Source organism: Gossypium hirsutum, chromosome A07 (genome assembly GCF_007990345.1).
Source record: "Gossypium hirsutum isolate 1008001.06 chromosome A07, Gossypium_hirsutum_v2.1, whole genome shotgun sequence".
In the NCBI taxonomy this organism is placed as follows: domain Eukaryota; kingdom Viridiplantae; phylum Streptophyta; class Magnoliopsida; order Malvales; family Malvaceae; genus Gossypium; species Gossypium hirsutum.
In genome coordinates, this window is record NC_053430.1 from 41,571,998 (window position 1) to 41,586,541 (window position 14,544).

At 31.4% G+C, this 14,544-nt stretch overlaps 1 protein-coding gene and 1 long non-coding RNA gene across 2 annotated transcripts; one reads left to right on the forward strand and one right to left on the reverse strand.

The window, feature by feature from the left end:
• Window positions 1–9,338: 9,338 nt before the first annotated feature.
• LOC107956445 (uncharacterized) lies at window positions 9,339–10,135 on the forward strand. The gene is made up of 2 exons (XR_001700104.2): window positions 9,339–9,813; window positions 9,914–10,135. It is a non-coding gene; the product is annotated as an uncharacterized lncRNA (long non-coding RNA).
• Window positions 10,136–11,315: 1,180 nt separating this feature from the next.
• On the reverse strand, window positions 11,316–14,195 carry LOC107952741 (alcohol dehydrogenase class-3). Its single transcript, XM_016887903.2, has 9 exons — window positions 13,934–14,195; window positions 13,697–13,833; window positions 13,246–13,292; window positions 12,821–13,146; window positions 12,577–12,659; window positions 12,325–12,400; window positions 11,987–12,144; window positions 11,743–11,904; window positions 11,316–11,656 (listed from the first exon to the last, which is right to left on the reverse strand). Exons 1-9 carry the CDS (start codon window positions 13,965–13,967, stop codon window positions 11,540–11,542), a joined length of 1,140 nt encoding a protein of 379 aa, XP_016743392.1. The 5' UTR covers window positions 13,968–14,195; the 3' UTR covers window positions 11,316–11,539.
• Between the last annotated feature and the right edge of the window lie 349 nt (window positions 14,196–14,544).

Here is a 14,544-nt window from a genome sequence, read left to right on the forward strand (position 1 = left end):
AAAAAATTTACAAGTTTACAAACGTATATACTACATTTGGGGCACTAGATTCAACAATAACTATCAAAAGGTGAAGCAGACATACTAGATGACTAACTAGCACAAGAGGATTGGACACTAGAACTAAAAAAATCAGTAGGAAGAGCCTGATCATCAAAGGTAGTAGGGAATTAAAAATAGGCAAAGAAACATGTGGAACAATAGGTGGACAATCAGAAAGGTGTAAAGGAACAACAGGAAGTGAAACAAAGCTGATAGAAGGCAATGATTCTGAAGTATAACCTTGCTGTGCAAATAAGAACTTAGACTCATCAAAGATCACGTGATGAGAAATAAACACTTTACTGATATCATCCAAGCATTGATATCCTTTATGAATTGGACTATAACCCAAGAAAATATAATGTTTGGAATGAAATTCAAGTTTATGACTATTAACAAGTTGTAAATAAGAAAAACAACAACACCCAAACACTTTAATATGAGAGTAACTAGGTGAATCTTTAAACAAAAACTCTCTAGGAGTTTTACTACTAAGAGCTAGTGTGGGAAGTTGATTAATCAGATGAGTTGTTGTTACAAAATCATAACTAAATATTTAAATGGCATGGAGGTTTGAGCTAAGAGGGTAAGTGTAACGCCCCTAAACCGTCTTTGTCATCAGATTAGGGTTACAAAATATTACGACACATATCGAATCAAATGACAACATAAAACCATTCAATTATTAAATTAAATACTAAATATTCAATATTCATAGTATATATATGATTACGGGCCTTATATCGAGCTTACAAAGCCTAAAAATAAATTCGGGAACAATCAGGGACTTATTTGAAACAAAACAAAAAAATGTAGAAAAACTTGAAAATATGGGTCACATAGCTATGTGGCTCAGGGATATGGCCATGTGGCCAAACCGTGTACAATTCAAGAATAGGGTTACATGGCCGTGTCACCAACCGTATGCCCGCCCATCTGCAATTCAAAATAGGTTCACACGACCGAGTCTCCAGGCTGTGTAACAACCTGTGATCGTGTGGATCAAACCTACACCAAAATTTAACAGTCTACACGACCGTGTGTGACACACGACCATGTGCACCTAAAATAGCTTCCAAAGCAACGCAAAACCATACCAATTTCTTAGGTGCCAAGTCAAATTGAAATCAACCATTAACATGCCTTCAAAACAGATTCAAACAAGTTTAAAACATACCAAAACATTCAACTTAAGTGCCTAACCAATGTACCCTCACTGGCACCACATTTTATTTACCAAACAAAAATCACATTCAAATGTCACAAATCTTACTTTGTACACATATCAAACATACCATTACATCCATTCCATTCACATGAGATTTACCATATTTCAACCACTTTTAAGAAGCAATAACCACACAACTAAAGACACTTATAAAAAGGACATATACAAACCAAAACAAAGATATATATAAGTATGCTTAACCAAATTTAAACATCAGTATAGCAAAAAGACCCAAAAGCTCCTAGTACATGCCATTTATAACCAACTCAAAAGTGACCAAAACTTTTACCAAAATGAAGGGTGAATAGTGTTTATGCTCTGACTTGATTCCAACTGATCGAAATTTCCAATAATATAGAGAAAATGAAAACAACTAATAAAAGCAACTAGTACTTAGTAAGCTCGTATAAATCATAAATGTAAACTTACCAAATAGAATTTAACTAACAATTCATGAATAAAATTCATTCAGTAGCTCGTGAATTCATTAAATTCCTCTGCACACCACAAATATCACAATTTAATGAGTTCATATACATTTAAAACTTGTAATCACACCATATCATTTAACATTCATCGGTAACCTATGAAATTCAAAACATCTATTTCATGTTCATATTATATGACACATTTGTCATCCGATAAATATTATTTGATAAACATTTTTTAAAGGATACCATAGCGTCTTTCAACCATGGTCTTATTAATTTCCGACATGATGCCATAGTGTCTTTCAACTATGGTCTTTTTCATTTCCGTCATGTTGCATAATATCTTTCAATTATAGTCTTATTCATTTCCAGTATAGTGTCATGGTGTCTTTCAACTATGATCTTATTCATTTTCGGTATAGTGTCATAGTGTCTTTCAACTATGGTAGTATTCATTTCTGGTATAGTGCCAAAGTTTCTTTCAACTATGGTTTTATTCATTTTCAGTATAGTGTCACAATGTCTTTTAACTATGGTTTTATTTGTTTTTCAAGCCAATGAACTCGACCCCCACATACATAAATAGATATTAAATGACCAAAACAACAACTAATTAATTTAACCAAATGACGAACTTACCTAGACAAAAACAATTGCAGAAACAAGACTGACGAGTATTTCATTACTTTAGCTTTTTCGTGATTCAAGTCTAGTTGATTTGTTTCTTTATCTAAATAATAATTTTCCATTCAATTAAAACATATCAAATAATTAAATTTAAGCTTATAACCCTTTTCAATATAAAATTAAAAAATTACCCCCAACATTTTACTCTTTATGCAATTTAGTCCCTAAACCTGAAACTTACAAATTATCAACATTTAAGTAAAATAGAAGCTAGACGATTTCTATATAGTCCCTATTCAGTCTACATTTATCATATTTTCACAATAATTCCAAGAATTTTTACTCTTTTAACATTTTAATCCCTAAACATTAAAATTACTAAAAACTACTTTACAAAATAGTCATATTTCTCAACCAAGCTTAGTAATCTACCATAAAAAAATCATAAACACCTGAAACTCATCAATGGCATAATCTAAAATGTTTAACAGTTTTATGAATTAACCCCCGGGTTAGCTAGATTAAGCTAAAACAATCTCAAAAACATAAAAATAAATAAAAGTAGGCAAAAAATTATATATCATGCATGAAATATGAGTTTGGCCAATTTTCAAGCCTTTAGCTATAGTGATTTCCGATCATAAGATGGTGAAATAAGGAAGATGATGATATTTTGGTTTACTAATTTTATGTTTAATTTTCAATTTACCAAAATAACCTTTATTAAAACCTTTAAATTCTTTAATATTTTATACAAAATCGTCCACCAAAATACCAAAGGTATAATTACCCAATAAGGCTATCCACTCTTGTCTATTTATTAAATTAACACCTTTAAATTATAGAAACTAACTTTTGCAGCTTTTACAATTTAGTCTTTTTTACTTAATTAACTATTTAAACGTCAAATTTTCTTAAATTTTAATACAACCTTGTAGTAACCCTATAAATAATAAATAATTAATAAAACATTAACACACTAGTCAAAATTATGGTCCCAAAACTATTATTTTCGACACCACTAAAAACGACTTATTACAGTAAGCCTAATTTCAATGACATGGCAATGCTTTCTTTCAGTAATGCCATTTTTATCAGAAGTAAAATGATAAGAAAGTCATTGTTGAATGTCATTAACAAGTAGAACATTTCTAAAACATTGATACTGATCACCCCAAATAATTTGAAATGCTTTAACCTTACAACAAAATTGTGTATCAACAAGTTTCAAAATTTTAACAAAATAATTTATTGCATTAGATTGGTTTTCAATAATTACAACCATGTATGTTTACTATAAACGTTGACAAATGTAACATAATACCAATAACAATTGGAAGGCATCGAAGCAAGCCCCCACAAGTTTGAAACAGTAACACTCCTCGCTCGACTTGATCGCTGGGTCCGATTTGCAGAATGCTACAGTCGTTGTCAGAGAAACTACGAATAATTAACATTTAATTAAACATAAATCATACAATTCAAGTTATTTCAGTTCATATTTAACATACACAACCTTTCTCAGGTCTTATATGAGCTTACATATACTCTAGAATTAACCCGAAATCAAATAAGGATCAAATTGTAACATTTACAAAATTTCAGGTCAACATTGTGACATGAGGGATTTCCTCATCGCAATGTGACATACTAAATTGGGCCTCATTGTGACAACGGGGTTCCTCATCACACCATGGCCCAAAACCCAGAGCTTATCACGACGACTATTGTTTAACGTCATGACGTGGACTCTGTTTTTGGCACAAATAAACCTTTTGGTACATATTTCAAGCCAATTCAACCATTTGCACCTTTGGTACATTTTTCCACCTCTAACCTGCATAAAACAGATTCCAAACAATGCATTGTAACCAATTCAATTCAACCAATCCAATATGCCACAAATTGGCACCAAAACATATTAATCCAACCTATTTAAACTTCACTTATACAATCATGCTTTTAAACCATTTCATATCATCATTTTTCATACCATTTCATGTTCAAGTATGCAATTATAAGCACAATCTCACAACAACATATTACTAAACTTACATATACAAAATTTGGCATTAATTTTCACAAGATCAAACATTAACTAAAGTTCAAACCAAAACTATCATTTTAGATTAACTCAATGAAACCTATGTACATGCTACATAATTGAGTAAAAAATTATCAAAAGACTACCAAGTGGAATGTTGGATAGTGTGAAATTCAAGGCGATCTTATCCATACGTTCGGCAAACCGACAATCTATAAAAAAAAGGGAAAACAACTAGGTAAACATTTCAAATGTTTAGTAGCTCCATAGGCATTTAATATAAACTTACCTCATTTTGTAATTAAACATATTAAATAACTTAGCTTTGTAAAGTTTGCCTAAACATATTCACACATAGCAATAAGGTGAATTTATCATATAATCACATCAAATAGTAATTCAAACATGCATCAAATCAATTCACCAATATTAACTTTTCAGTATTATATGGATAATCAATTTAACATTTAACCATTTTAAATATCAAATTCGTACCACACACAAATATCCTGTTACACTAGTTATCCAAGCTAAATGTATATATATACAAACGTCAGGTTACCCATCCGGACTAAACCTTTAAAACGACATCAGGTTATTCGTACGAGCTAAACTTGTGTCCTAAGTATCTCAGACATATTAATTGCTTGTCTGAGCTGAACATATAATCATGTCAAGTTACCCGTTTGGGCTAAACCTTTATGTCACTACATCAATTGCTCATCTGAGCTGACCATATAATCATGTCAAGTTACCCGTTTGGGCTAAAAATTTATATCAATACATCAGTTGCTCATTTGAACTGAACATATAATTGTGTCAGGTTACCTGTCCGGGCTAAAACTTAATGTAGACACATCAAATAGTTTGGCCAAAGTTGGACACAAACATATCAGGTTACTCGTCAGGGCTAAACCTTTAAAACGACATCAGGTTACTTGTTTAATCTAAACTTGTGTCACATGTATCTTCGAGTCCGCAACAAATGATGGAGCTTTATAATCATCGGTAATCATTCTGTATCCATGTGTACAAGACATTTATGAAGTTCATATTTATTTCTTTACAATATAGTCTAATTCTCACCTTTTGTGCTAAATCGTAAACATTCCAAATTTCAATATATTTATACTTCAAATACAAAAGAAATTAAAAACACAATTATACCATATGAACTTACCTGAAAAAATCAACAAACAAGTTGAATCATAAGGGCTAATCGATAATTTTATATTTTTCCCAATTATCCTTGATTCGGTTCAATTCTCAATCTAAAAAAAATAATTCAGTTCAATTTATCAATACCAATCATTTTATAATATTCTCTATCATGCATGAGTTGGTTCAATTTCATCTTTTGAATGCTCCTAAAATTTTATATTTTATTCAATTTAGCCTCGATTATGAAACTGATCTCAATTACATCCTTCTATAACCCTCTATTATCAATAATTATAGAAATCTTTCATCAATGTCAAAATTTATGCACTTTAGTCCTTATGTTCAAAAACTAGCAATTATGCTTTTCAAACTAGTCCTTTGTAACTTCTAAGCTTAAAATGTAACAATTAAGTACCAATTTCATCAAATATTCATCAATGGAAACTTTTAAAAACTTTAATAGTGTTGCAAATTGGTTCATGGGTTAGCTAAATCAAGCTCCCGAGACCTCAAAAACATAAAAATTACAAGAAACGAATCTGTATACTTACCAAATTAGAAGACCAAATGCTTAAGTTGATAAAAGAAATCTGCTTACTAGGTTTCTTGGTAGTTCCGGTTGAAAAAGAAAGCAAAATAAAAGATGATAACATTTGATTTTAACTAATTAGTTTAATTAATCATTAATTAATTAACATTAAGCTTACTTATAAAATTTAATGGCTTACAAATAGCCTCCACTATCGTAAAGTCAAATATTAGTGGTCCAATTCCTCAAGTGGTCCTTCAATTAATTAATCAAGCTTTATTTCAATTAAACCTTAATTTAATTAGGGCCTACTAGTAATTAACCCAAAATTTAATGGGATTTAATGACATCCATCACCTCTTGGACTTTTGAAAATGGTTTATTTACCATTTTGATCCCTTAGCTATTTAAAATCTATAGCGATTAGCTTTTACCACTTTTATAATTTAGTCTTTATACATTAATTAACTATCCAATTAACGAAATTAATGGAACAAACTTTAATTAAACTTTATAATAACCTCATATATATTAAATAATAATATTTAGGGACTCGATAATAAAAAATAGGGTTCTGAAACCACCATTTCTAAGACCACTTATTTTTAAGTTGTTACAAAAATAACAAATTGGAATGGAGAAGCATACACAGTAGTAGAACGAGGGAAAGAAAGCTTGCGGGACTTCCGTTGTTGACAAGCTGAGCAAACTGCAAGAGAATGATTATCTCCAACTGAAATATCACACTGATGAATAACAACCTTAAAGATCTGAGAGGAGAGATGGCTAAGATGTCGATGCCACAACTCAAAAGTACCAAGAGATGAGTCGAGTGAGTGCTATTAATGAAACTAGAAGAAAAAACAAGAGAAAACTAGCCATTTGAAAAGAATGAACTACATGAGGGTCAAATCGATATAAGCCATTATGTGTGTGCGCCTCCAGAAGTGTGACCTTTGTCTTAATATCCTTAACAAAGTATTGAAATAGATGAAACTCAAAGAACACATTATTATCAAAAGCAAACCATGAAACAAACAACAAATCCTTTTTAATGCTAGATACATGTAGTACATTCTGAAGCTATAATACTTTAGCAGAAGAAGGAAAAGACATATATGTCGAACTGAAATACTAGAACCATTACCCATAAAGAGCTTTCCCATACCAGAGTAAGCTACACATATGTCCAAATTAGTTAGATAATTTATGACATGATTTGTAGCTCCGGAATCCGGATACCACCCCTTGCCTTCTGGAACCGAACTAGATGTGGTAGTTATGAAAAACATATGAGGCACAGATGAAAAAGGATTACATGTAACATGTGGAGTTGGCATAGTTGTAGAATACGGATGCAGGCCTAATATATATGGATGATGCAACACATGAGCTGGAGATGTCTGAGGAATATGAGAGTCATTGGTTGAAAAATTACTATACCTCATATTGACACCAGAGAAAAAAGAAGGAGAAGACGGGGAAGGTGCTTACTAAGCAAACATATGATGATTCACCACCATAGCCTGATACATGCCACCACGCTAAAAAACAATAGAGACAAGTTGAGAGCCAAAAGAATGTTTAGAAAACTGCCACCATAAGACTGAGAGGCTTGACCACCTTTAAAAGCATGATAAAACAGAGTAACATTTTTGCACAAGGTGACTAAACTTGCCACACAACTGACATTACCGTCTATTTATGCATCCATAATGACCTCGACCACCTCTATAATTGCCTCTGAAAACCTCTACCACCTCGAGTAGCACCATAGGCCTACAATTGTTGTTGTGGTTTAGACTCACTGGAAGGAATTGACTAAGTAGTCACAGAACTGGATTGAGAAACTTGAGACCCTTTAGCACCTGCTTGATGTTGAACAAGATTTGCCTACATAAGACTATTAAGAACAAACTCCTTTTGCCTATTTTCACACTCTAGTAACATATCAGTAAGTGAGTCCAATGACGAAGTGTCCCTATTAAAAGAATCAACAACCAATACTGATTCAAATTCAACAGACAACCCAACAAGAATGACACTAACAATTACTATTGCTTATTTTAGAAGTTGTATTAGTGAAGGGTCGGTCGTCCTACAATTTGGGTGGTACAGTTAACATTGATAAGTTCGAAGTATGGTGTATTAAAGTAATGATTCTTTAAAGATGAAATATTGAGTAATATTCAAATGACAAGAGCTTTTGAGAGAAATGAAAAATCATTTTAATTTTTAATATTATAATTTTTATAATTTAAATTTAACATTTTTCAAATTTTTATTATTAATTTATTTTTGAAATTTTAGGAATCAAAATTTAAGATGTAATGTTTAATAAATATCGTGACAAGGAAAGAAAATACGAGTAAAAATCATTTGGTAAATTTATTATTGTGTATAAAAAACTTGAATTATCAGTGAGTTTGTATACCATTGTTAATAAAGCAACTATTTTTATATAAACAAAAATATTTTATTTTATCATTTTATTTCCTTTAATGATTTGAAAGAACTCATGGACAAACAAATAGATATAATTTCTTTATTAAGGATAATTATATTATGATAAATGCAATAATATACTTTACTTATATTTTGGGAAGGAATTCACTTATATTATTGTAAAGTTAATGTAGTTTTATATATTTCATATCTTTTTGTACGATTAATATTTTAACTATTCAACCATTAAATTTATCGACATAATTGTACTTGACATGCATGTAATTTTTTTAATTGACTTAATATTTCTATCATATCGGTCTAACATATTATATATTAATATTTATTAAACCGTTGAAAGTTTTTTTTTTTACATAAAGTTTGACATACATAAATTATATGAATGGAATATGAAATATGATTATAATATTAATCATAAAAGATATAAAAATGTGTATAACTGTGGATCTCATCCCTTTATTTTTTATTATTTATATAATTTTTTACTTGATATTAATTACTTTTATTTTATTAGATATTATTCATCTTATTATTAATGCCAAAACAATATTTTCAACATAAAAAATTAAAAAGTATAATATGAAAAATATATCATTCTCAAGTAGCTAATTGTTTTATTTTATTTATTTCTTTATTTTTTATTTTTTTACTTTTTTTATAAATTAATCATCCACAGTTGCTTTCTATTTTTTTTCATCACACTAGAATGTTTTTTTTTTAATTCTTTTAATTATTTTTTTAAAATTAACTGATTCTAGTAAAAATAAAAGTTTAAAGGAAAAAATTAAAAAACAAAAAACAGAACAACTAACTTTTACTTTCTTCAGTTTGTTGGTTTCTATCATATTTAGCTAAACCTAATTTTACCGTTTCTCTCATCACCTGCTTTGCCTTTGCTTTCTCTCATCGCTGATTGCTCACTCAATGTTCCTTTCATATTTAGCTAAACCTAATTTTAATGGAGCTTGTGGCGTTTCAGTGATCATCCACATCATATATATTTCAAATCTGTTTTAACAATTTCATGGCGACAAGAAAGATGAAGTTGCCGCAATTGGTGGCACAAAAACCAGAAATGGAGAAGGCTTCGAAAGCAGAGTTTAAAGAAAACGGCGAATGCTTGAGAGAGGAGCAAGCGCAAAATTTGAAGAGATCGAAAGAGGATGCAATCAACTGAAACAAGAAACCTAAACGCTGACGAAACAATCAGCCATGACTCAAATCAGGCTCGCTCTCATCTTCAATATCTCCAAAGCCCCACAAGGTGGATATCTCGTTGAAGCCTGTAAGCACTTTCACTTCCTTAGCTTCTCTTACAATAAATTAAAAAAGAGAAACTGGTGATCCTAATTTGTTTCTACATTTTAAATTTTGCTGGCTTGCAGTGAAGTTGTTGCCGAAAATGAAAACACAGAGAAGGAAAACAGGCGGACAGCAGCAACCCAGAAAACATGTAGGCAGGTCTCATGTTTGTAGATAGTAACATAAATAGTACTTGAAAAACATGTATTATCTTTTCGGTTTTGTGTATTCAAATCGAATTTTCAATCACTTGTAAAACATGTAATGCCCATTGATTTGAAATAATATACAACATATTAATAGTAGGATTGTTTCTGTTAAAAACGGTACAAAATATCACCATCTTTGAAGTTTTCCTATGATTATATGTTCCAGGTTTACGTATCATTTCATGATATTTCCTTGTTCCAGTGTTTTTATGCAAAGCAAGCAACTTGTTGCTGTTGGAATCAGCAAGGACATGTTTGCGATGGTTTTTCATGTTTCATGTGGGATTTAGTTTTAGAACAAAGACAAACAGCAACAAAATATAATATCTATCTATATTTCCAACAGTTTGAGTCAACTATGTGTGGTGTTAGCCAATTGAGGCACATTCTTATTTTTATAACAATTAAGATGACAATTAAGAGAAAATGAATTTAAATATACTTAAATATGTATTTTTTTCCGATTCAAGGGTCTTAAGAATTTTATGAGTAGTAAGAATTGTATATATATATCAAATATTGCAAAGCCTCGGTATCTATTATCGATCAGAATTGGATCATAACAGAATTTCGATCTATACTGGTACTATATAAAGCTATGTATGGAATAAGTAGGAATTGTCTTTTTATTTAAAAATTTGCTTAGTAAATGTATCTCAAAATGGTTTATGAAATTTTCTTCAAATATGACTAAGTGAAAATGCTTCAAACTATAGGGGGTAAATGTATTTTACACTAAATTCGAGATGAATAAATGTTTTCTGCAGTGTCTTTTGCCTGAAGATTTTATATTAAAAAAATCAACTTAATTTTTAGGTTTATAAGTACAGACATTGATGGTATATTTAACTTAAGTTTTCAATCAAAGTTAGCACATATTTTTTTTTTCAGGTGAAAGGGTAAAAAAAAAAATTTAAAAATTTAAATTAAGTTACACAATCTGTAAATGTAAAAGGCCAAGTTTTTTAGAATCAAAACTAAATCAACAAAATATATACATGTTGAGAGTTAAAATTACTATTATGCCAATTTTAAAAATTGTTATTGTTAACCCACTAGTGATCAAAATTGAATTTGAATAGTTAGGTGCCCATTTTATAATTTTTCATAGTTTAGTGATCCAAAAAGAAATTTACTGATAGTTCAGTAACCATTTTGTAACTTTTCAAGTTAAATGGTCAATAAATAAATTTACTAGTTTAAAAGTTATTAGGACATGGAAAAAATAACAATTTGTAATCTATATCTGATAATGACCAATGCTATAATGCAAACATTTCCAGAAGATCAATGTTTTATTCATGCATAAACCTCCTTAGTCGTAGTTTCTCTTTTAGCATCACAAAGCAGACATTTCCAAAAGGTAGAATTAGAAGCAGTTTGTTCCAACACATTATGGTTTCTATTTGTAAGTAAATGGCAACAGAGTACATGCCTTTCCTGATGAAGGATGGGCATGGAGTTCTTCACAGGTCACCCCTTCGGTTCACAAATACAGCCTCATTCGTGCATCTTCAGCACACATCGGAGGCAACCCCCTTCATGCATCAGATCAAATGCCTTGTTAATCTCTCCGAGGGTCAAGTTGTGGGTAATGTACTCATCGATTTTGATTTCCTGGAACAGAACAAGGGAGTATAATGAAAAAAATGCCACTCATAAAACAGGTTTAAATATATAAAATGCATTTAAACTATATTTACCTTCTTCATGTACTTGTCCACAAGCCAGGGCACTTGGGAGCGGCTCTTGAAGCCACCGAAAGCAGTCCCTTTCCAAACACGACCAGTAACCAGTTGAAAAGGTCGAGTAGATATCTCCTGACCTGATGCTGCAACACCAATGATGACTGATGTTCCCCACCCCTGAAAGTTTCTTGGGTTCCATTAAAAGTGACCTGCCATTTTACAAAATCATTATTGCTCTAGAATTTCAACAAGCACTTACCTTGTGACAGCATTCCAAAGCAGCCCTCATGACAGAGACATTTCCAATACACTCAAAACTGTAATCAACACCACCATCTGTGAGATCAACAAGGACCTGCTGAATCGGTTTATCATAGTCCTTTGGATTCACAAACTCTGTAACTCCAAAATTCTTTGCTGCAAATTTCAATTTGCAAAAATACATTCATATACATGTATAAATAGAAGTAACACGAGAATTATTACAAAAAAGATAAGCTTGACAATAACCTCCCATTTTCTAGCAAATTGCATACTGAATATCTCATATTAATATTAATAAAATACTTTGAGCATTATTATTCATACGTTACTTACCTATATCAAACTTTTTGCTGTCAATATCTACGCCAATTACTCTCGAGGCACCAGCCGATTTTGCACCCTCTGCAACCTGCAACATTGCGATCAAAAGAGTAGATAAATAAACAATTTAACATCTGGCACCAAAAATAAAACAACAGTGGCAATAACAAACATATTGAACAGAACCAAAAAAGATAACTAGAAGTTCATAATAAACAGCTTTAATACGTTTCCTAATAAGTGAGGTGGATATTTGAAACATACCGCAAGACCAACAGTCCCAAGGCCAAAAATAGCAACAATAGCCCCTGGTTCAACTTTGGCTGTGTTCCACACTGCTCCAAGCCCTACACAACACAAAGCATATATAAATACTATAGTTTGTGCAAAAGGACAAATTTATAAAGCATATACACTGTCAAATAAAAAATTGAATTGTTATCCATTTAGATGATCACATATGGGATTCCAAATTCTTAAACAATGGAAGAGTTAAACAAATGTATACCGGTTGGGACACCACATCCAAGAAGGCATACTTTGTCCAAAGGAGCTTGCGGATCAACCTTTGCAACACTAACATCATGTACAACAGTGTACTGGCTAAATGTTGAGGTACCCATGAAATGGTAGATTGGTTTTCCATTTATTGAGAATCGGCTCTTGCGATCATTCATCATGATGCCAGCTCCAGTGGCCATCCTAACTTTGCCGCATAAGTTTGTCTTCCCTGATTTGCAGAACTTGCATTCTTTGCACTCTGCCTGATAACAAGGGATGACATGATCACCTGGTTGAACTTCGGTTACTCCTTCACCAACACTTTCTACTATCCTGTGGTGAAAAATTCAAACAAAACTCCCTCTTTAGCAATCAAAAACGAACATAAACTATAAGAAGTAATAAGAAACAAAGAAAGAAAAACCAGCGTACCCAGCAGCCTCATGACCAAGAATGCATGGGAATAGACCCTCAGGATCCTTGCAAACAAAGCATGATAAACATCAGAACTAAGCAGAGTAATTGGAAAATGCCAAAATAGAAGTAAACAACATAAACCTGATTAGATTAATCATTTATCATTGTAACTACTAGAGGAAACAATATATTATATACACACTCATGAGTCATGACTCATCAATAGAATTTCAGTGCAACTTCACATTTCCAGAAAGTCGTGAATTGAACATAGAACAATGTTATGCACATCTTTCTTATCTAAAAGCAAAAATACAGGATCAGCGAAATACAATGCTGACAAACTTTCAACCAAAAGGTTAGATGAAAGAAAAGCAATGAAATCGTTTTATTTAAAAAATAAGTTTAAGCAAGCAACTAAGATGTAGAAATGCAAGAAAAAGGGGAAAAAGAAGAGGAAAAAAACCTTTCCGCTCCAAGTGTAGGCATCAGTGTGGCAGAGAGCAGTGAAGAGAATATTAATCCGAACCTCACCGGCTTGCGGCGGAGCCACCTGGACATCCTCAATGACGAGCGGCTTGTTCGGTTCATAAGCCACCGCAGCTTCATAATCACAGCCGCATCGGTATTGTCATCATTGGGGTTCCGAAACAAGTAGCAAATGCATGACCGGAAAAAGATGAGATGAGATGAAAGAGTATACCTTTGCAAGTGATGACTTTGCCTGCCGTAGCCATTGGTGAAAACAAAGAAGAAGATCAGACGAAATGATTTTTTTGAGGTTGAGAGAGGACAAAACGTCTAATAAAGCAGTGTTGGTAGAGATAGGAAAGTAGAGACGAATGAAATCAACTTATACTGAAATTGGTGGTGTTTGTTTGCCTTTGGATTCTAATCACTCACCGGATTTTTTAAACCCGCACCGCACTCCCTCCTATTTTCTTTTTTAATTTCTCTTTTTCAACATTAAAATAAAATTTTGCAGTATCATACCTTTATTATTTAACTCATTCATATGTCACCCCGTTAATTTGTTATTACATACACTTATTTTAATTAATAAAATTTCATTTTCATTATTTATTTTATTTTGTTAATAATTTATTTTTTCATAAAAAGGAAAATTTGGGGTCTTATAAAAATTTGTTGGATTTTTTTAAAGAAGAAATCTTGAGTTTTCACATAAAATTAGGTTATAGGTAAAAAACTTGAATTTCATTTCACCATACTTTAAAAAAAAATAAAATTAATTTTAAAGATGAAATGAATAACCAACATTATTTTACTAAAAAAGACTCATTTCCAACATTATTT